The 24,235-nt window shown below is 40.2% G+C and overlaps 2 protein-coding genes across 3 annotated transcripts; both read right to left on the reverse strand.

Annotated features, from left to right (window-relative positions):
• Positions 1-2,379: 2,379 nt before the first annotated feature.
• Positions 2,380-4,412, reverse strand: LOC128506299 (microfibril-associated glycoprotein 4-like). Its single transcript, XM_053476681.1, has 4 exons — positions 4,197-4,412; positions 3,991-4,087; positions 3,725-3,892; positions 2,380-2,621 (listed from the first exon to the last, which is right to left on the reverse strand). The coding sequence occupies exons 1-4, from the start codon at positions 4,410-4,412 to the stop codon at positions 2,380-2,382; spliced, it is 723 nt and encodes a 240-aa protein (XP_053332656.1).
• An 8,350-nt stretch (positions 4,413-12,762) lies between these two features.
• LOC128506298 (microfibril-associated glycoprotein 4-like) lies at positions 12,763-15,360 on the reverse strand. Of its 2 annotated transcripts, none has more exons than XM_053476679.1 (6): positions 15,289-15,360; positions 14,759-14,838; positions 14,452-14,673; positions 14,182-14,278; positions 13,785-13,952; positions 12,763-13,530 (listed from the first exon to the last, which is right to left on the reverse strand). In XM_053476679.1, exons 2-6 carry the CDS (start codon positions 14,759-14,761, stop codon positions 13,259-13,261), a joined length of 762 nt encoding a protein of 253 aa, XP_053332654.1. In that variant the 5' UTR covers positions 14,762-14,838; positions 15,289-15,360; the 3' UTR covers positions 12,763-13,258. The 2 variants fall into 2 exon arrangements, with proteins under 2 accessions (XP_053332654.1, XP_053332655.1); XM_053476680.1 differs by having other exon boundaries at positions 14,759-14,774; positions 15,289-15,351.
• Positions 15,361-24,235: the final 8,875 nt, after the last annotated feature.

The following is a 24,235-nucleotide window of genomic DNA, read 5'->3' on the forward strand; positions in this document are numbered from 1 at the left end:
ATACAACAAACACTGCAACAGTACATGCTCATGTACGACTGGGTAGATCCTCACTGGGCGGGAAATCCGAGCCAATCCTAGAGCAGGAAGGCGGGGCCTAAACACGGCAGTGACACATGTAGTACAGCGTACGGTAACGTACGGCGCCTGCTGGTTTTAAAGCTGGTGTGTTTCTGTGTTTAGATTTTTCTGTGTTTAGATCTGTATCTAACCCTAGAACACTTTAATATTTAGAGTGCGATCCTCCTGATCAGTCTCACTCTCAGTCTGATCCTTCAGTTCATTGTTTCTGATGCACTATACAGTAGATTTAGCACTATTCAACATGGCGTCTGGATCTAATAAAGTCCAGTGGGTGTGTCCGGTCTGCTCTATTGGGCATGTTAACACTATTTGATCTTTAATGTTGTGTTTTTTTCTAATTATTTTCATTTTGTTGTTCGGCTTTATCAACATTTCTTTCTGTACAGTATATCCTGCATATATATAAAATAAAGCTTTCAGCAGTGTACAGTAAATATTAGCTTATAGACAGGAGTAACAATAAAGTATAACAGACACATGATGGATAGTTTACTAGCTCTCAGTTTTATTTTTAAACCACAGTAAAAAGTAAGAAAGCACCCTTATTCAGGGCAACTTACATTTTTATCTCATTATACTGTCACTTAAGGGTTAGGGTTAGGTATTCAATATCATATTATCAAGATTGCTCTTTTTCAGAAGTGGCTTTACAACTGCAGTTTTCAGAGAGTTTGGAAAAGTCCCAGAGAGAAGTGAGGTGTTCACCACTTCCAATAGATCTGTTTCCAAACAGTTTAACACACTTTTAAGAAAAGATGTAGGAAGTGTGTCAAGGTCGCAGGTTGACAATTTGAGGTGCTGTACTGTTTCTCCCAAGGTTTTGCCATCAATTGCTTTTAAGTAACATAGTAACTGGTTTTTGAGGTTGTGTTCGAGTTTTTCTGACCTGCATAACTTAATGTGTTAATAGCCCTCCTAATATTACAGATTTTCTTAGAAAAGAAAGAAGCAAACTCATTGCATTTGCTGTTTGAGAGCATTTCAATGGGAATCTGACTTGGTGGGTTTATCAGCCTCTAAACAGTAGCAAAAAGAGTGTGTGTCTTTCTGAACTTTTCCAGAGAAATATCATTAATAACATTTTTAACTCTTGAGTTAAAGGAATCAAGGAGAAGATCAACAGAATCTGCAGAAATGCTTGGTGTTAAAGATATAGCCTTCATAAATAGTGCACTTGTGTTCTCATTAATGCATCTCTTCCTGACAGACACAGATCTAGATTCAGTGGTAACAGAGATCAATACATTAAAGAAGATACAGAAGTGATCAGATAGTGCTACGTCCTTAATAAGAATGGATTAGATGTTTAGACGCTTAATGATGAGTAAATCTAAAGTGTGTCGACGATTATGTGTGGGCCCGTGCACATGCTCAATCAGGTCAAAAGTGTTTAAAACACATTATTTATTTTTGAAGTATTGATTTCTGCATTATCAATATGAATAATAAAGTCCCCTCTTATAGCAAAACAGTCAAATTCTAAGGAAATCATTGATAGCAGTTCTGTAAACTCTTCAATAAATTCTGGAGAGTATTTTGGAGGTCTGTAAATAATGATGAACAGAATGCGCGGGGCACCTTTCAGCAAAATCCCTAGATATTCAAAAGACAAAAACTGACCAAATGACACTTACTTCTTTAAATAGAACAGCTACACCTTCACCTCTCCTAACAGTGCTGTAGACACTCATGAAAGTAAAGCAAGGAGGAGCTGTTTCATTAAGGACTGTTGCACTGCAGCTATCTTCTAACCATAATATAATTTTTATTTTTTCCCATTCAGATCAGAAAAAGTTAATAAACCATTCCTGAACATTTCATTCAGAAGACTGCTAGACATTACACGTGGCCTCTGCAGTACTGACTCCGTGGCTATAAGTCCTGTACAGTATATTCAGACCCCATGGAGGTGTAAATCACATACTGTACTGTACATGGTGCTGGCTTTCACTTGCTAACATTAGCATCGTTTGACATTAACAGACTAGCAAGCTACGAACTCTAACTTTATCTTACTAACTCATTTACTTTTCCACAATGATAGCATAAACTCATAGCAAACATTCAGCCACAACATACTTATACTTTACAGTACTGGAATGTTTGTTTATAGATTTGTAGTTGTGCAATGAAACATTGCACAATTAGTTCATTAAATATAAATTTATTGGACATATCTGAAATCCCTTTTCATGCTGTGATAATCTTCAACCAGACATTTTTCTATATTTAAGAGTTGGTCCTGTATATATGTGAATGTGGGTACATTCAAGTTCAAGCTGCTGAAGCTATTGTTCAAATTCTGGCAAAAACACACTTCATCTCTATAAACTTTAGTGAATAGTAGGAACCTTTCCACTGGTACCAGGGGATTCCTGTATATGCAGCTACCACGGTTCCCCATTTGTACACACCGTTGGGGTTGGTGTGGAGGCTGCTGTCAAACCAAAATCCTCCTTCATATGTCTTTGCACAGTTGTTAATGTCTTTGTCGAAAGTTGCGAACTGTTTTCCATTGTGATACGCCAAAGCATCTCCTGTGAAGAAAACGACAGGGAAGTTAAGGAACAATAGCTCAAAGAACCATTTGAACTGCATCTTTACATCAGACTTTGGGGCTCCATCCAACACAGTCTGTGGTTTTTCTGCAGCAGAAAATGACGGTTTAAAACCTGAGGTGCTCCTCCTACCTCTCTCCAAAAGGGTTTTTGAACTTCAACAAGTTCTTCAATTTGAAAAGATCAGATTTGCATCAAGGCAGAAGTAGAATCTTTTTGGAGTTTGGCGCCCTTTAATGGAATACTTTGGATAGACAAACATGCTATAGTGCACACCACTTCTTTTATAGTTTAATTTTATCCTTTATTTAATTAATAAAAGTTCATTCTGTGTGTAGAATTATTTTCACCAGAAGCTCTGTTTTTTGTGTTATAATTATTAGATAAAAGAAACACAAACAAAACAAAAGAAAAAAAACACTTTGATGTTTCAGTAGTTAATACAGTATATTGAATTAGAACTAGATTCTAATTACATACATTATATAATACATTCTTACAAGATGTATTATATTTACAGCACAATCACAGCCTATGTTACAAGACTGTAAGTACTGTTAGAGCACTGATCCTTAAAGGAATGGTCTGGCAAAAAAAGCATCCAACAGAAAAGCTTCCACCTGAACTTCAGGGGAATTTAAATCCTGAGGACGCCGCACTCCGCCAAGACAGGTTTGCTTATTTACTATTGCACTATAGCTAATGTAAAGTCCTAAATGTTTGTATCTAGCATATGACAAGAACATCCATTGCTCAAATTGCTCATGTCCTCACACACCACTCACATGACATGTTTAGTTCTGTAATCTCAGTTTAAAAACCTAATTTGTTAAAGCTCGTATTGACTTAGCCACAAACAATAACTTTAATATTTAACCAGTTTAATATTTGTGCTTTAATTCCACCTCCACCAAACTCGTTTCTCTTCCCTAATGAAGTTTTATCTGTGTGTTTATTGATGACAATAAATAGAAACCCTTTTGGTGTGCCAGACTTTCACTGCACATTGAGTTAGTTCCATGAGCCTCGCACGTAGCTCACACGCAAAACCATAGAAGAAAATATATTTTATAGTTTCTCACCTGCCCCTCCGTTGATGAATCCAGTGACGTGAAGCATGTACTTCTCCGACTCAGAATCAATGTAGAAAGATGAGTATCTTGCGTAGACTTTAGCACGCTCAAAATCCCCCATGTCCACCCTCAGCTCGTGCTTCTCCCTCCAAGTGATGAGAAATATATTCTCAAGACCTTTTGTTAAAAAAAGCTAGTTTTACTTTTACATTAACCTCACTTATTAATTCTAAAAAAACACAGCAACCAAAATAATACCTGAAATATAAACCCACCTAGCCAATATTCGCCATTTCTGTCTCCAAAGCCAAGCTTGTACATGTCCCATGGTCGGTAGAAATTCACAGTGCCGTCTATTCTCCTCTGAATGACCTGCAAGTTAGAATTACAGAGCAAGACTAGGCAATAATGCGTGGGATATGGAAATCAGGAAATAACTCACAATAAAAACAAACAAAACATCATAAGTAATTCCACATACAGTCCATTTCCCGTCCTCGTTGCTTTTGTCATCAGGACAGCCCATATCACAGTAGACCTGTAATGCTCTCTTGGGTCCTAAGGGGTAGATGGTGTAAACACCACTGTGGATGGAGCCATTAGTGAAAATATCCTGACAGTCCACCGGGAAGAAATTCTGATTAATATGATAAGACTGGACCAGCAAGGGAAGAGCAAAACACAGTAACACGTACATCTGAAACAGAGTCACAATGAGCATGTCATAATATATATGATTGTCCTGTATACAACTTGTGTTATAAATAATTTCTTGCAGGCTGTATCTTCAGCAAACGCACCTGTGCTGAATGTTGTGTCCAGGTTAATATCAGACTGAGAATCAGAAATTCAGCACTTTTATATTCGCACACCTCCGTGCCTGATGAATAAAAATAAAGATTCACTATCAATATCCAGTTCGGTGATTCGGAGCAGATCCTTTCCTGGCAGACAAAAACACCAGAACTTCCTGGACAACAGGTTTATTTTTTGAAAAGCTGGATAAATTGAGATTCTCCAGAACAAAAACGTTTAAGGGAAGGACAGTAACCTGAGTTCAGTGTCGAACCCCAGACCATGGAACTATTGTTAATCAGCCAGTTATTCTACAGCGTATCCCATGAGGACGCTGACCTCGTTGTTGCTGTTTATTTGAGGTTACACTTCAATAATTCAAGCTGAAGCAAACTATTCTAATCAATTAAACACGTTTTGTTTTCAAGAGTTCCAAAACTTTTACTTTTTAAAATATATTTTCTGAATATTTGCATGAATGAATTACAGTAGGAAGAATGAAATATAATCAAAATGCTCACAGAATAATTACAAAACAGCTCTCTCACATCTGTTACAGCTATGATTAAAATCTCTCGAGGACACTTCCTTTGTTCTGAAATAAAGGAAGCAGCATTTTGTGTTTACTTTTCAAAAAAAAAACACAAAAAAAAGACACAAAATGGCGTGTCTGTATATTAAAGATATTTGCAAAAAAATTATTTGGTGCAACATAAGATGAATAATAGAACACATCAAGATGGTTTTTAGAATTTCTGTCTGTTTGTGCATGCATCACGTCTAGGCACCTACTAAACACATTTTTAATGGGTTTTCACAGGAGTATTTGGCTGACCTTGGTATAGCCCTTGTTTCAGTCCAATCGCCCCACAGGAAGAGAAGATATGCTACTGAGATACTTAATTTCAATAGAAAACGGCTTTATGAAATAAGTTTTATTACCACAGATGGCGCTGGACGTAAACTTGCTAATCACTGCTACAGAATAGGAAATACAGTACTAAAAAAAAAATATATATATATATATCGACCTTGGAGAAAATCATTAGTTTATTCCAAAATGCAACAGATGGCGGAGTGCATTTTATTAAACACACTTATGTTCAGTTGCATTTTAAAATCTACTGGTCAGTTAAAATATGTCTGTCGATTTGTGATAATATGCAATTCCAAAATTCCACACAAACAAAGTTAGCGACACAGTTAGATGTGGTTGGTTTTGTTTCTCCTCTACCCTCTGGTTGGCTGCGGTTGTGGCAGTATTATAACTTAATTGCGTGCTGCTTTGTGATACTGAGCACACGCATGAGAGATTTTGAGTCTGTGAGAAAAGGTTTGAGCGTACACAAGAGAAAAAATAGTGGTAGAAAAATAACACCAGAGAAGTGGAGATTGTTACAGCTAGCAAGAAAGAGAGAGCGTGACAGAGCGGGACAGAGACCGAGAGCAAAAGAGTCTTTTACTATGACTTAAAGGCTACAGTAATCTAATCCTCAGCACTTTTGATATTTAAGTCAATTTGAAGGTAAGTTTTTTGCTACTTTTATCCATCCATACATTTTCTACTGACTTACTTATTGATAATGTGCAAGCGTTATTATGTGTGTTGGCGTTGTATTATTTTGCACAAACCAGGGGCGAATTGATAAAGCTATATCGTCATGGTATGGACTTGTGACAGGCATGCAGACAAATTTTTTGTCAGGGGCAGGGCTGCTAGATTGGGCACAGCTGGCACAGGATGAATGAATGGATCTTAGGCTCACGCCATGTTATAAAAGCAAGGCGGAGAGCTTGTAACAGTGTCCAGAGTAACAAAGTCCAGAGAAACGTAAGGCTCAGAGCCTAAAGTTATGCAGCAAATGCTAAAGTGCAAGAGCGACATAAAGACAGGCCGATGCCATGTGCCCCAAGAACTTCAAAGGCAGAAGTACTGTATGTCCCCGTTTGAGTGCTACATCAGAGAAAGCCGATAAAAAAAGCCTGCACAATCCGCCATGGCACTTCCATTTCTGCCGAGTGTCAGTCTGTGTGATCCAGCCACTGGGAAGGAAAAGGCTATTGTATTCCCTGCTAAGGCCACCACTCCCAGCTGGGAAGCCTGCCCAGTCGTCGGACGTCATAAAGAGCTGCTTCTCCACTGCCTTGACCAATAAGTGCACACCCTCACTACTTTCCTCGCCTTCTTTCCATTCACCCTCCTTAATTTGCTTCCCTTTATCTATGATTCCTAGTAAATTTCGTATGGTGATTACAGAAGCCCTGTACAAAATACACAATTTACCATCACCAAAGCACCCCCATCTTTTTAGTAGTTTTGCCCACAGGCAGTATACAGACACATACAGAATCTTTGTAACTGTAAGGCCATAAATAAACAATTTTCAGGATTTTGCCCAGGGGATGTAGTGCGCTTTTGCGACCCTAGTTAACAATTTCACCTACAGGGTTACCATGCTACCTAATATCAAGCATCTTTTCATTTATTCGGGACTCTACAAATGTTCTCTGTCATCCAACATAGATTTGTCTGCCTATAACACTTTTCCAGCAAATCATTCCTTGTCTATTGTCTGCATTCTGTTGCACATTTAAGATTTTATGCTTATTAGCCAATTGCAGACACTAGGTGACTATTGTTGTTCTTTACTGAAGTCCATACCTTAAGCAATTCAGGCTGAGAAGAAACAAAAGCACAAATTGTATGTTGATGTTGATGATGATGATGATGATGATGAATTAAATTTTTTTATTCAACCTAGATTGATTCTGTGCTTTCACTTCTATTGTCATAACCACATCAATGTAAATATTAGCATCTGAAAATAAAGTTCAAATGCTCATATTACTGTACTGTTGCTTTGTTTTTGGCTGCAGCATTATCATTAAGTGAAAATGGCGTCTGAGTGAAATCAAATATGGGCATAAAAACGCATGCGGCTCAACATTTAAACTTTCTTTGGGAATATGAAAATATTTGAAAAGTCACCCAAAACCCAAATCACAAAAGTATTTGGAATCTTCACAGGAGAAGGCCTAGACCAGTGATCTTGCTATTAGAACAATGCCATATGCAGTAAACAACCAACCAACCAACCAAGACAAGAGGGGAGTTTGCGCATTCACACACTTACTCATTTATTTTCTGTTACATTTTCTGTACAAGGTCGTGGGAAGCCTGAAGGCTATCTCAGGAGACTCTTGTATGATGTTGTGGCAAGGAGGAGGATTCTGTCCAAAATACACACAATCCTGAACAATCCTTCTCACCCGCTACACAGTGTTCTCTCCGTCCAAAGGAGCAATTTCAGCCCGAGACAGATCATGACCAGGTGTTCTACAGAGCGCCACAGGAGATCTTTTCTCCCAACGGCCATTAAACTATATAACTCATCTCTGTAACGCTTTCACTAAGGGATAGGGACTGTCAGTAGTTACTGATCAATAATACTTTCAGACACTACTGTTCCCACAACTCAAGATTAGTTTCAAGTCCAAGTGCAAAATCTTATCAGTACATTTGTGCAATATTATTTTCTATTCACTTATACTACATTTCAAGTGCAATATCAGTACACAGATTATATTTTTAGTGCAATATGTAAAAAGTCTGCTATATTTAATTCATATATTTGCTTCTAATTTTCGTGTATTTTTCTTTAATTTTTATTTCTTGTATTTTTACTTTTCCTTGTCACTGGTTTTTTATTTTATTTATTTTTTTATTAATCAATGCAACTGTATGACCAAGACAAAGCAATTTCCCTCTGGGATTAATAAAGCTTTTTGAATCTTAAATCTTGAATGTGATACACAGGCTAGGCTATGGATCAATAAACAAGCAGGACAATAAGATAAGGTTAGTGCCAATTCAACCTAGAGTTTATAAATATTGACACTTGCACTTCAGTACAATAATATTAATCACATTAACATGAAGCCACATTATTATAAGTCAAACAACATCACTTACAAAATTATTTCTATAAATGATCATCGCAGTCACCAGTTTCTCACACTGAGAGTAACAAATTTTGATGAAAAATCTTAGATTTATTAGATAGATAGATTTATAGACTGGATCAGTCTCATAGAGAATGAACTCTGCTGCCTCTGTATAGGATCATGTAGTGGGTGAGATGGATTTTCCATGATTGACAAGAGTTTGTTCAGTAATCTGTTGTCCCTCACTGTCTTCAACCTGTTCAGTTTCTGTCTGATTAAAGTATGTGTTCAGCTTGCAGATGATTTTATTTATCAGACTGATAACTCAGTATCCTCTTGCATACATTGTAGGATCTGAGCTTGATTGAGAAACAGTCAGACTTGAGAAGCAAACCACATGGCCCATTTACCCCCCCCCCCCCCCCCTTACAACCACTTCACATCTTACAAACCACTTTCTCAATTACTTGAGTTAACATTTAAATAAACTAAAAACCCACTACTGTATAATAGTACTGTATAGCAACAAGAAAACAGATTCACTTTTCTCAGATGATCCATAAAGGCGTATGTGCGCCATCCACTGGCGAAGTGGTATAATCCCGTTTTAAACAAAACATTTCTTAGGGCAGGGCTGGGCACATTTTTCCCCAGATGGCCATACCTTGTTTAATAAACTAAGGCAAGGGTCACACATTGGGGAGCTGAAATAATTCATGAAACCGATTGTGTTAAGTTGTGTTAAGTGACATGAATTTGATGTACGGTATTTACATGACGGATTATCTTACAGTAGTAAATCTGTATTGTGTTTACCATATTCTCTCTAAGGTTACAATGAAAAAAATTACTTTTACAAAACGATATTCCTTTTAAATGAAATTGTTGTCCCCAAGAGAAATGAACCAGAACACCCAGTGCACAACATTTCTCCATGCGTAGGGCCCAGCAGACGAGGAATTCGCGGTTGCTGATCCGAACTCCCAGATCCCAGTCCTACTGAGCATTCACATGAGTCCAATCCATGGACACCCCACGCTGCCAGCTACAGTACCGAAAGCATTCGCTGGTAATGTCCTGATGCCAGACACCAGAGGACATGTCCAGGGGTCATGCAGAGTCATGCAACAGCTGTCCTGATGGCACGAGGATAACCCACACAACACTGGGCATAATGTTTCATGTTGTAATGTTATGGGTGATCAGTGTATATGGGATTGAGTCAGACTGACTTACAATTGAAAGACTTTAATTTATCCCTGCGGTCAAGCACAAAACTCTCAGTCAGTGATGAAGAGGGGAGGTTATTATTAATTTAGTTTGTAACTTGAGGATGGCTGGGAATAAAAAACAGCAGTGTCACAGGGTGTGTTTAGTGTTTTACCTGAGAAAAACACCTTAGCTAGCACAAATGAAGAAACACCCATGGAAAGGTATGTGTGTCTGAACTTTTGGCAGGTCCATTAGATATTTCACATCACAAAACTGAAATTCCAATCACTCCACACAGCAACAACTCCAAAAAACGCTCCTCCTTTAGTTTTTTTTTAATAGAATATTTCCAACTAAGACTGCGGTATTGTTTTTGAGCATGCTTTCGGGGTGACATGGCCGTCTCTTGACTCTTTCAATCACTACTAACTTTTGAATACCACAGGAATGTGCTGAAATAACAATTTGATTCCAGAATTAACACCCAATTATGAGCTTTGCAGTGAATAGCTAGTATTCACCACTGATATGACCAAATCCATTCACACTGCCATCGATGCTGCCGTCGAACAGCATACTTTAGCTGAGATTCTGGTTCATCTGCATTATGTCATGTGGAATTCTTGTCTTCCATGTGGGTTTGTAGATAAGCAATGAAATCAAATCTTATCCTGCACTGGGTAATGTTCTTTTCTCTCTAGTTAAGCTATATGATCACAGTAACGGACATTATTATACCTAATCATTGGCAGATTTATTTTTTTTTATTGAAGTATGAACGTATTAAAGTCAAACAATAAATTAAACAATAGTAGGACAATCAGAAATCCTGTTATTAGAGTTAAAGGCTACAACTTCGGTACATGATAACAGATCACATATCATACACCATATCATATATCGGTTACGTGGTATGGTATGGAGAGCCGCACCACGAAATGTTATAATATTTATAAGAGCCCTCACGCAGGTTTTCTGAGGGGGTCAATGAAATAGGAGGTGGTGAGAGTGCTTATGACCGGCACGGGAAGACTCTCCTGTTTGGAGATTAATTAGGGAACTTAAAAGAAACCTGATAACAAAACAAGCAGAGAATGGATGGGGCTAAAACAAAACTATATTCTTTTGTGGCTTTCGCCCTTACCGAGAATCTATAGGAGAGAGAGTTTTGTGTATTTATTAACTCCAAATAAGCGCACACTGGATTGATGTGTGCCGCTCTTTGGCCGCTTTCATGACCAGAAAATACACTTTTCAACTGATGATAATTCAGATGATTTCAACTGAAACGGCCACCGTAAAAAAAATATAAATATAAAAAAATAAATAAAAGTACAATCAAAATTACAGATTGTGAAGTGGATGCGCCATGACGCAGTTCAATTAATCACATAACTTATTTCAAAACTTCTCAATACAAACTTTGAGTGCATCAACCTTTAAAATTGTTCCCATATAAACTAATACATGATGAAGCAACAAGAGAAGTAGAGCGTAATGGATGGAGCCAATCATAAACAGGTAGTCAGAACATACCCTCCTACTGATGTTATCTCTACTGTTGACTGGAATTGTGGTGGTATTATTATGATGACCTCATTTGAGCGAGTGCAGCTTTGTGATAGCGCATGCAAAAGAAGTTTGTGCCAGGGAACAGTACAAATTGCACATAAAAGAATGAGTTTGAGCATATGCAAGAGCTACTTTTTCATTCAGGATTGTGGCAGAAAAATTATACCATAAAAGTGGATATACTATGACTTAAAAGCTAAACTAAGCTAATACCAGCTTAATAAAATTTTTTAAAAGTAAATGGGAAGGATGGCATTACAGTGGTGTAGTGGTTAACACTGTCGCCTTGCACCTCCAGGGTCCGGGTTCGATTCTCTGCCAGGCTCGATTCCTGTCTCTGTGTGCAAGGAGTTTGTATGTTCTCCCCATGCTTGGTGGGTTTCCTTCGGGGACTCCGGTTTCCTCCTACAGTCCAAAGACATGCAGGTTAGGGTAATTGGTGTTCTCAAATTGCCCATAGTGTGTGAATGAGTGGTTGAGTGTGTGTATGTCTGTGTGCCCTGCAATGGATTGGCACCCTGTCCAGGGTGTGAGTGAGTAAACTGGAAGGTGAGTTATTTTGTACTTGTATCCATTCACCTATCCATCAATTCCCTAGCACATATCTGGGTCTGGGTCATGGGGGCAGAAGTCTGAGCAAAGATATCCAGACCTTCCTCACTCTGGCCACCTTTTTCCCTAGATAGATATAATCTCTTGATCTGGTCTTGGGTCTGCCTCAGGACTTTCTCCCATTCAGACATGGCACACCTCCGTAGGTAGGCATTCAGGAGGAAACCTTATTAGATGTCCAGACCACCCTAGGTGGCCGCTTTCAATGTGGGGGAGCAACTGCTCCACTTTAAGCTCCACCTGAATGTGTGAGCTCATTCCTCACCTGATGTCTCAGGCTGAACCCACCAACCCCATGATGGAGCTTATTTCTGCCACTTATATCTGTCACCACAAGCTTTTGTCACCCAAAGTTCATGAACATAGGTCAGGTTTGGGATATAGATTCACCTGAGGCTAGATATTTCTCAGGTGATCCACAAAGGCGTATTGTATGTGCACCATTTACTGATGAAGTGGTGTAATGAGCTTTTAAACAAAGCATTCTTTAGGGCAGGGCTTGGCACAGAGGACCATACTTCTTTCATAAACTAAGCCAAGGGCAACACATTGGGGACTGAAATGAATTATAAAACACATTGTGTTGTGTAAGAAAAGATAAGATAGCTTTATTCTTCACCAATGAAGTACAAATCACCCAAAGACATCAATGATAGGAAGACACCAGAACACCCAGTGCACCACAGCTGTGCACAGGGGCCAGCAGGCAAATAGTTCACAGTTGTTGATCTGGCCTCCTCAAGATTGCAATATGATTGAGCACCCATGGCATGTACTCGACAAGCAAGTCCAATCCATGGAGGTTCCACACCACAACCCACAACCAAACACCACAGCACAATTCCAGTGGCATACATTGGTGTAATTTGGTTTGAAACAGACTGATTATGTGGGAATAAAATCACAGGGCCGTCTTTTAGCTGTTTTTTATTACTCCTAATACTTGAACACCACCTGAATGTACTGAAGTAAAAAGTTTATTAAAAAATGAACATCCATTTGGATGACAGAGTATACTGATAATCACACTTTAGGATCATATCTTCATCTCCATCAACTTCCTTCCATCACCTATTCCCATTTAACTCATTTTTCTCAGTTACCTTTGCCTGTCTGGGCCATTTCTCCAAATAGGGAAGTAAACCTACTGTATGAACATTCAGAGCTTTCTTCCATAAGTATACAAATCTTATAAAAGAGTATAAACTCTTATTAAAACAATACGTTCTTTCTCAGACTTGAATTACAATATTTGCATTTGATATGTTAAGTATGTATGAATGTATTGTATGTAAATAAGTATGTATTGCATATCTGTTTTTTTTTTCTAGACATGAGTAGATAAAGATATCACAGAAAAGTGCAGAAAAAACTAACATGTGTCCCTAGTTTGTAATCAGTGACACACTAAACTTGTTGAATGTCGTTCATAGTCATCCGTCGGATCTTCATGGTTATGGTCTTCAAAGGGATTGCTTTCCAGGTGGTCCACAGGATCGAATTATCTGCTGTTGAGGTGGAAATGCTCTGCCATTTGTACAGGCCATTGGGGTTGGCAATGCCGTTACTCGGCCAGCAGGAGTACCAAAACCCTCCCATATACCCGTCGGCACAATTGCCGTATGGATTTTGATCAAAAGTTGAAAAGGGTCTGCCGTCCATGCTGCTCAGAGGATCTCCTAATAAATAAGTGATAATAAATTTTTTTTACATACAGTATGTGTAAATAAAATAAAATTTTACACACTTATTCAACAAGTTTTGAAAAAAAAAATATATGGTTATAATGTCATGTTAAAGATGAATGCCTCTTTTTTGGACCTGTGTAAATAATGCTTTTTAATCAACAAATAGAACATAATTTATTATTTTTTTAATTGTTACATTACAAAAATATCTGCTGGTAAATCATAACCAGTGATGTTTTGATCACCTGCTCCTCCATTAATGTAGTCGCTGACGTGCAGTGCGTAACTCTTGGACTCGGGGTCAATATGGAAAGAACTGTACTGAGCATAGGCGTGACCTCTGTCAAAATCCTCCATGTCCACTCTCAGCTGATACCTCTCCAGGGAGGTCATTAGAAAGATCTTATCCAAACCTGAAATAATATCCAAACTACATTAACAGAGCTCATTGTCTAGTGATGATGTTACTTACAGTATAAGATAATAATACAATTTGCAAGGTTAAAAAAACATGGTAAAGACAGTCTGTTTAGTAAAATGTTTTTTAGTATTAAAAACAACTTAAAGTGCTTAGAAACTTTATGGGGTTGGCTAAAACTTTTAGCTGGAAAGTAAATTAGCAGTGTGATATTTATCTCTCACCCAGCCAGTGTTCTCCACTGACAGTCCCAAAGCCATTCTTGTAATCCTCCCAAGAACGATAGAAATTCACACTGCCATCAAATCTCCTCTGAATCACCTGGAGATTGGGGTATAGATGAATGAAATACAGTTATTTTCTTGGCAGTTAGCTTTATCCAAAAGCAGGGGTAAAGTCCTAGCGTTAAGCCAATTTTGTCAATCTTTTTGTTTAAATGAAGTGTAACAGCTATTAAACCTAGCACTCCGTTTCAGGCAACAGGTTTGACTCACGGTCCATGCTTGGTTCCCCTGGCCTTCGTCTTCAGTGCAGGCCATGTCACAGTACACCTGTAAAGGTTGGCCAGCTGCAGACTCGGTGGGATAGATGGTGTAAACTCCACTGTGAGTGGAGCCGTTTTGGTAAATGTCCTCGCAGTCCAGTGGCAGGAATTGTGTATTGACTGGAGCCGAGTGCACCAGCAGAGGTAGTGCTACGAGCAGCAGAAGCAGCAGCTAAACAAAGGAAACAACACTGGTGATGACGTCTATGTTTAAATCAATACATTACATTAATGGTTAATAAATAGTAGAAACTCACCATATCTGTAAGGATCCTGTCCAACCAAAAGCCACGAAAGGTTAATGAAATATTTAGGAAACTCTTTTTACTCTATAAGACTGAGACAACTGCATAGTTAGTATTTTGACATAAGAAAGAATTCGATATTTCAGAAAAAAAATGTTAAAGGTGCAAGTGAACAAGCAGAGTTGGATTCAAGTCCATAACAAGTATGGTTACATGCAGGTTGTTTTAATAATCTAAATAAATTCAAATATAGAAACTCAATTGCAGGCAGCTTTGTAACCCAACTCTGAATACAATAAACTCTTTGATTAATTATTAATATAACTTAAATTAACTGTCCTGAAAATATTTTAAACAAATGTTAAGTAATTTAAAGAAAATTGTGCTGTGTTTTATTTGTTGATGCTTCTCTTTTTCTGCTTCGATAAACGACCCACTCTTACAACAAAAATAAAATTCTAAAAATACATCATAGTTATTATGTTCTTAGCATACAGGTAATTATCTACTGTAGTGGTAATTCCTATTAAATAAATACTCACCTGTGTTACTGGCTAAGTTTTCAACAGAGATATTTAAAATCCACAGCCTTCGCCTTTTCACTTATATATGAGCACTAGTCATTTTGGCGAAGTTCCAGGAACCTATAAAGTCGATAGAGTCTGTAATTCAGGCAGAACAGAAGAATGCAGTCTCAGGTTGTTTAGCAGCATTTTTTAGTGACACAGTCTTTTCTGATGTTTACGTGCAAAATTGTCATAGTTTGCTAATTATATGGTACACAGTATTTTATGTTTTCCCCTCAGGAGGTTTCAGCTTATTTACCCAACATATTTCTAAAAAAACTCTGACTTGTAGCTTATTCGCTTTAACACAATCAAAATCTCCATCACTCTCAGTAGTACCCAATCAGTGTGCAGTATGATTGTGGGGTACATGCTACAGTACCTATGATCTGTAAATTATGGCACTAATCTAAAGGTGTTGTTTGTTAATTGGTGATTTCTGAGGCTGGTGACTCTAAATGAACTTCTCCTCTGCAGCAGAGCTCAGTTTTGGTCTCGCTTTCCTGGGAAGGTCTTCATGAGAGACAGTTTCATCATGGAGCTTGATTGGTTTTTCAAATGCACTTGACAATACTGTTCTTGCAAGAACTGTTCCAGAACAGCTGACCTTCATGCTTTAAAATAACAATTAAGTTTTGTTGTTCCTGTTACTTAATTAACTAATGTGATAACACCTATTTTATCATAAAAAAAGAAAAAAAAGAAAAATAGAGTCTTCTTCTAGAATGTAGACTGGTACTGTGGTATCAAATGTTCATAAATCCAGTGTTCATAAATTAACTGTTCAAACTTTCAGTTGTGCATACTGTAAATCTAATGCACAGTGTTGCAAAATATGATTATCATCAAACAAATTTTAATATTACACAAAAATAACCAGAGGAAACAAAAGATGCAGTTTTCAAATTATGTTTTCATTTATTAAGCGAAAAAAGTTGTCCAAACCTACCTGGACTTATGTGAAAAAATAATTGCACCCTAAACCTCATAACTGTTTGAGCCTTTACATCAACAACCGCAATAAAGTGTTTGTTGTAACTGGCAATGAGTCTTTCAGATCGCTGTGGAAGAATTCAACCCACTCTTCTTTTAGAATTCTGTCCTGCTCTTCTTTTAGAATTGTTTAAATTCTGCCATACAGGAGGGTTTTCAAGCATGAACAGTCTGTAATCAAGATTTACGTCAGGCTTAAGGCCTGACTAGGCCACTCCAAAACCTTTTTTTTACTGATGGCTGGACAATCTCCTTCAGGATTTTCTGGTTAAGCGCAGAATTCATGGTTTCATCTATTATAGCGAGTCATCCAGGTCCTTAACCATCAGAACATCACACTACCACCCCATGTTACTGTGATGTCTTTTTATGTGTTTCTCAAATGCCAGACATAACGGGTGACATGCCTTTCCAAAAGTTGTTCCACTTTTGTCCATCTGTCCACAGAAACTTTGCTCAAAAGTCCAGACAGTGATGCAGCTGCTCAGGATGCTCTCGATTGTCCCTCTATAGAAGCTGGTGAGAATTGGTGGTGGAAGCTGCAGCCTCCTCAGCCTTCTCAGGAAGAAAAGACATTGTTGGGCTTTCTTGTGCAGAGAGCTGTTGTTGACAGACCAGGTGAGGTTCTCCTCTAGGTGGACACTCAGAAATTTTGTGTTCTTGACGATCTCCACAGAAGAGCCGTCGATGCTGAGCGGAGAGTGATCGCTCTGTGTCCTCCTGAATTAAATTCAAATTCAAATTTTATTTGTCACGTACACAGTCATACACAGTACGATATGCAGTGAAATGCTTTTTCGACTACCAGTGACCTTAAAATAAAAGCGTAAACATAAGAAATAAATATAAATAAAAGGTAATATGGTAGAAAATAAAGTTAACTGGTAAAATATACTGTACAAGTAAAAATAAAGATATATTGCAGTAAAAGAAATATTGCAGAAAAATGAAATTAACTAGTAAAAATAAAATATACTGTGCTTAGTAAAATAAAATAAAATAAGAATAAAAATATACTGTAAAAATAAGAACAAAATTTATATAATATAGAAATATGAAAGAAGAAAATAGAAATTTGTCCATATAAGTAATGTAAAAATGGCTGAGGTGTGCAAATATGCATAAAGTGACTTCTTAAAGTGTCTTATTATTAAAAGTGATTTGTGCAGTGGCCCATAATGAAAGTATAAGTATATAATGCAAAAAGTGTGCATGAATGTGTCCATAGTGTCCATGAATGCCCAGTGTTGGATGTAACAGATACAGATGATATTAGTCCTGTATTGGGTGGTTGAGAGACCTTATGGCCTGCGAAAAGAAGCTCCTCCTCAATCTATCTGTATTGGTCTTCAGGGAGCGGAATCGCTTCCCAGACCGCAACAGAGAGAACAGTCCATTGTTGGGATGGCTGAGGTCCTTCACCATCTTCCTGGCCTTAGTCCAGTACCGTTTGCTGTAGATCGAGTGCAGGTCAGGGAGCTTGGTGCGGATAATCCGTTCAGCTGATCGCACCACCCTCTGTAGAGCTCGTCTGTCCTGCATGGTGCTGAGGTGGTAGAGGCGCTGCCGGGCCTTTTTCACCACGGTGTTGATGTGACAGGACCATGACAGATCCTGCGTGATGTGAACACCGAGGTATCGAAAGCTGTCCACTCTCTCCACTGGGCTGCTGTTGATGATGGGGGTCTGGTAGTTCCTCTCCTGCTTTGTACAAAAGTCCACAATTAGCTCCTTTGTCTTGCTGACGTTCAGGAGGAGATTGGTTCTCTGGCAAAATTTCTCCAGATTTCCAATCTCCTCTAGGTAGGCCGACTCATCGTTGTTGGTGATCAGGCCCACCACGACAGTGTCGTCAGCAAACTTGATGACGGCGGTGGAGTTGGTAGTGGCCTCGCAGTCAAATTTGTACAAAGAGTACAGCAGGGGGCTCAGAACACAGCCATGGGGTGCTCCAGTGCTGAGAGTGAGGGAGGCTGAGACATGACCGCCCATCCTTACTGCCTGTGGTCTGCCAGTTAGGAAGTTGGAGATCCACTGGCACATAGATGAGCTGGGTCCCAGGTGCTCCAGCTTGGTGGTGAGTGTGGAGGGAATTATGGTAATAAATGCAGAGCTGTAGTCGATAAAGAGCATTTTCACATAATTTCCTTTCCTAGTGTCCAGGTGAGTGAGTGATGTGTGGAGGAGGTGAGAGATGGCATCATCAGTAGAACGGTTTTGGCGGTATGCAAACTGTAGTGGGTCGAGTGTGTCCGGTAGTGAAGAAATGATGAAGTCTCTGACCAGGCGTTCAAAGCACTTCATCACTACTGAAGTGAGGGCTAGAGGGCGATAGTCATTAAGAGAAGCAGGTTAAGGTTTCTTTGGGACAGGAACAATGATGGACTCTTTGAAGCATGTGGGGATTACCGACTGAGATAAAGAGAGGTTGAATATCTCTGTAAACACAGGTGCTAGTAGGTCTGCGCCGGCTCTGAGAATACGACCTGAGATGCCGTCTGGTCCTGCTGCTTTCCTAGTGTTCACTCTCTTGAAGGCTCTCCTCAGCTCGGTGATGATGAACGCGATTTCGGTGCTGGCAGTGTCTTCCAGTCTGTAGCCATTAGCGCCGCTAGCATTAGCATTGCTAGCGTCTTTAGCTGCAGCCTTGAAGCGAGCATAGAAGGTGTTCAGCTCGTCTGCCAAATTCGCGTCCGTGTTCGTCATACCGGTTGTTGGTGTTTTATAGTCCGTAATTGTCCTTAATCCCTGCCACAGGCTCCTAGGGTCAAGTCTGTTGGAGTTGTGACTCTAGTTTTCTCCCGTAGCGCTGCTTCGCCTCTTTCACCGCCTTCCGGACGTTATATGACGCAGCCTTGTACGGTTCCATGTCCCCTGACGTGAGTCCCGTGTTGTAGGCAGCGGTGCGAGATCTCACAGCGTCGCGGATTGTTTTATCCACCTACGGCTTCTGGTTGGGAAACGTTCTGATAGTCTTTTTCTCCACGGTATCATCCGCTAGTTTCCCGATGAATCCCATATCCGCTTCCGTAAACACGCTGATGTCATCATCGGAGCTGTTTCTGAACATGTCCCAGTCTGCGTCATCAAGTGCTTCCTGTAACGCGGCCACCGATTGGTCCGTCTAGCGCGCGACCTCCCTCTGAACCGGAACTTCCTGTTTCAGCCTTTGTTTGTATTTTGGCATGAGGAAGATGGCGGCGTGGTCGAATTTACCAAACGGAGGGCGAGATTGTGCCTTGTAGCCGTCCTTGACTGTAGTGTAACAATGATCTAGTGTCCTTTCGCCCCTGGTGGGGCAGGTGATGTGCTGATAGAAGTTCGGCGCTGCGCGTTTGAGGTTGGCACTGTTAAAGTCCCCCGCCACAATAAGCGCAGCGTCTCGATGCTGTGTTTGGTGCTGTGTGAGTGCCTCATGCAGCTCACATAAGGCAGTGTCTCTGTCCGCTTGTGGTGAAATATAAAAGGCGCTGATTATGACCGATGTGAACTCCCGAGGTAGATAAAAAGGACGACACATGATGGACAGTAGTTCCAGGTTTGGTGTGCAGGAGTGTGTAAGAGGAACAACGCTCGCGCTGTTGCACCAGCTGCTGTTCACTATTAAACACATGCCGCCTCCCCTTGACTTCCCCAAGTCCCGTGTCCTGTCCATGCGGTAAACCGAGAAGAACTTGGCCGGCTGGATGGCGTGGTCCAGCACCGCTGGGTTCAGCCATGTCTCGGTGAAGCAGAGGAGATTGCAGTCCCGAATGTCTCTCTGGAACTTTATCCTGGCCCTGAGGTCATCGAGCTTGTTTTCCAGTGACTGGACGTTGGCGAGCATGATGCTAGGCAGAGGTGTGCGGTGTGCACGGGCTCTCAGCCTGTTCCTGACGCCTGCTCGTTTCCCTCGGGGCTGCCGCTTCGCGTCGCGTCCTTTGTTGTCTTTCAGGATCTCATCCGGGGTTAAAAACATTGAATTGTGAGTACATTGTATACCAATAGAAACAAGAGTGTCTCTATCATAACTAATGTACTCCATGGTGATGAATTAGCCGGTTTAAAGTTACTGAAAGATAACTTAAAAGACGAAAACAAAGTAAAATAGGTCGGAGCAGTCGTGACGGCAGCAGACCTCACCGGCGCCATCTTGGAAAGGTGGTGAAGTCAACAACCATCTCTTTTGTCTTATCAACGTTCAGAGACTGGTTGTTGTCTTTACACCAGTCCGTTAGCCTCTGCACTTCCTCTCTGTACGCTAACTTGTCGTTCTTGCTGATGAGACACAATCATGAGTCAGCAGTGTGAACAGCAGGGGGCTGAGCGCACAGCCCTGGGGGGCACAGTGCTCAATGCGGTGGTGCTGGAGGTATACTTCCCGAACTGCACTGCCTAAGGTCTTTCGGTCAGAAAGTCCAGGATCCAGTTACAGAAGGAGGTGTTCATGCCCATTCCCGATCAGGTGCTGGGGAATGATTGTATTGAATGCGGAACTGAAATCTATGTACAGCATTCTGACATAGGTGTCCTTCTTGTCAAGGTGTGTCAGTGCCAGGTGGAGTGTGGTGGAGATGGGGTCGTCCATCAAACGGTTTGGACGAGACGAAAACTGAGACACAGTGACGTCATCGGTGCACTTGATGATGTAGCTGGTCACTGATGACACATACTCTTCCAAGTTGGTGAAGTCACTGTAAGTCGCAGCCTTCCTGAACATGTTCGAGTCAGGGTTCTCAAAACAGTCCTGAAAAACAGAAATGGCTCCTGCGGGCCAAGTTTTCACCTGCTTCAGAACCGGTTTGGTACGCCTGACGAGTGGTCTGTATGTTGGAATTTGCGTAACAGAGATGTAATCTAAGTAGCCAAGGTGGGGGAGGGGCTCTGCCTGATATGCGCTGGGGATCCAGATTGTTATCCCCTCTAGTTGCAAAGTCCACATACTGATGGAATTTAGGAAGCACTGACTTGAGATTTGCATGGTTGAAATCTCCAGCGACAATAAACAGGCCATCGGAGTGTGTGTTCTGCAAATTGCTGATCCTTGCATACAGTACACAGAGCGCCTCCTTAGCATTAGTGCTAGGTGGAATGTACACTACGATAATGAAAACAGTGGTGAATTCCCGTGGTAAATAAAAAGATCTATGTCTAACAGTCACAATCTTCAGCAACGGTGAGCAAAAGTTAGAAACTAAAAGTTAGAACTAAACAGAGTTCTTACACCATTTCGTGTTGATTTAAACACACACGCCACCACCACGAGTCTTACCGCACAAAGCTACATTTCTGTTGGCGCGAAATGAGGCTAACCCATCTAGTTGGATGGTGGCGTCTGGAACTCTGTCGCTGAGCCATGTCTCTGAGAAAACATAGACGCAGCAGTCCCTAAACTCAAGCTTTGTAGTCTGTTGCAGTTTATTGTCCAGGGAGCAGACGTTTGATAAGATGATGGACCGAAGAGCCGGCCGGCTAGTTTGTTTTTAGCCTAGCACAGACTCCGCTTGCCGCATGTTGCCACATGTTTTTAGCCTAGCACAGACTCCGCTTGCCGCATTTCCGCTTCTTCGCGCACCGCTTACGATGTCCCCCTACAACATGAAGTAAACAGAGTAGCACCATTTTGCCTCCGGAGAGGCCTCTGCGTGCTACTGCAGCGCCGCCATCTTGGATCCTATCAGTTTCTGACACCTATTGGGGACAGGTGGGACACAAAAGCAGGAGAAAACAGAACAGAGGGTGGTTTTTCAGGAATTTTAATAAAAGTTTGCACTGAGTAAAGGTGGTAGTAATGATATGGAGACAGAGGGTGTATATATACCTGCAGTTTAATGCTTGATGGCAGGTTCCATGCTTGGAAACAGGCCTGCAACAGGAAACTAGGAACTGGGAAAAGTGTCGCACTTCTTGAGACAGTAAATAAAGGAAAATGGATCAGGCAGAAGAGAGACGAGAGTTGAGCTCCTTAAGGGATTTGAAAATAGACAGGGGATTCAAGAGCAGGTGACCCAACTGATATACATTGCTCTCACGGTTAGAAAGTAAAGATATCCTCAGGATGGCTAAGCATTAACGGTAGTTTGGTGAAAGTTGTTTTTGACTCATGTTTAGATGGAGGAAGTGCCTTTAAATGGAAGTAGTGGGTTTGCTAATGCTAGCTAAACAAGGTCTGAACAGATTAGGTGTGAAAGGCTTTCATAGGTTATTTTTATGTTCCAAACCAACATGTAACTCAGATTCAGGATCATAGATACATAGAAACAATTTAACTCCACACTCACTAAATTACCCAGCAGCAAGTGAAGGGGCTACAAACAAGGACAACTAGCTTGTGGATTACTTAATCGAAGTAAAACAGCTGGTAGAGTAAACAGTGTAGAAGCAGGCAAAAGCAGACCCACAGAAGACATTAGGAAAATTATGTTTGATTGTCTCCCAGATAATTCAACTGGAAAACTGAGAGTTCAAAGTCAAAATGGCTGCCACAGGAAGTGCTCCAGACAAGATGGCTATCGATGCCGAACAGCAAATCATGACACATGACAGGTGCGTTCCAAACAGCCTGAAGTACCTTGCAAAGTATTTATCCTTAGTATTATACAGGCTAGTAAAATCATTCACATTTCAATAGTATGTTTTTATAAAGGTGTAGCGCCACCACATAAAGGGTTTTATAGAGACAGTTTTAAGTAGTTTAACAAATAAAAAAAACTGCTTTGTCCTGATAAGTTTTACTTTGTTCCAATGTCAATGGTTTGGTTCCGGGGGTTGAGCTCATGCGAGCATGCATGGCTGCAGCTCAAGGGAATCCCGATGACATGCCGGGTAATGTGATCTGGCATAAAAGAGTACCCGGGAAGCAAATCGGAGTGGAAAGATTATGGGGAGACAGCGCTGTTTATGTTCAAGAGAGAGAGTGAAGACCGTGACGAGTTGGATTTATATGTTTTCTGGATTAATCCTTGCTGGACTCATTCACTACACCTCTTGCTCCGTTTTCATGCTTCCGGACTCATTTAATAACACTGGTGACACCCAGCCATCTCTCCCGCTACACCCACTCACAAACACCTTCATAAATAACCCGGACTCTGGACATTCTACTCCATCCACACACACACACACACACACACACACACACACACACACACACACACACACATTAAATTTTGGTATTTGTATATATTTTGTAAATATTGTGGGTTTTTTTGGGCACCGTTTTTTTTCCTCACTTAATACACTTTGGGATTTGCTTAAATTGTTGTTGTTTTTCTTTTCTTGTTCCGCTAGGCCTATACCGGAAGTTAGATTCAAGACCCCGTTTTAGTGTAACTAGGTTTATAACAAATCTGATCTTTACAAAGGTATCTGTTTTTGTTTCAATTAGTATTCGATATTTATTGTCCATAGTGTGAAATTTACACAGCAGCAGTGACGGGTATCCGAGGTGCTCATGTTACCATGGTAACACACGGAAGTTATCACCCAAATGAAGATGGGTTCCCTGTTGAGTCTGGTTCCTCTCAAGGTTTCTTCCTATTGCCATCTCAGGGAGTTTTTCCTTGCCACTGTCGCCGTCACCGTTGGCTTGCTCATCAGAGAAATTTCATTCATTCATCTCGTTATTATCTAGAGACACTTTTCTCACACATACACAATTTATTATTATTTTTTTATTTTTTATTTGTATTTATTTATTTATTTATTTTTTTTTTTTGTGAATTTCTTTCATCTTTGTGAAGCTGCTTTGAGACAATGACCATTGTTAAAAGCGCTATATAAATAAAATTGAATTGAATTGAATTAAATTGAAAGTGACGTCTGCGCTGGTGACTTCGTGACTTGGTGTTCCGAATGGTGGAGTTTTGTCAAGGGAAGTTCCCTTCACTGAAATTCTCTGCAAACGGAGCAGGGAGTAGGGAGTACCCTGTAAAGTACACTTCGGAATGGA

Source organism: Clarias gariepinus, chromosome 18 (assembly GCF_024256425.1).
Source record: "Clarias gariepinus isolate MV-2021 ecotype Netherlands chromosome 18, CGAR_prim_01v2, whole genome shotgun sequence".
In the NCBI taxonomy this organism is placed as follows: Eukaryota; Metazoa; Chordata; class Actinopteri; order Siluriformes; family Clariidae; genus Clarias; species Clarias gariepinus.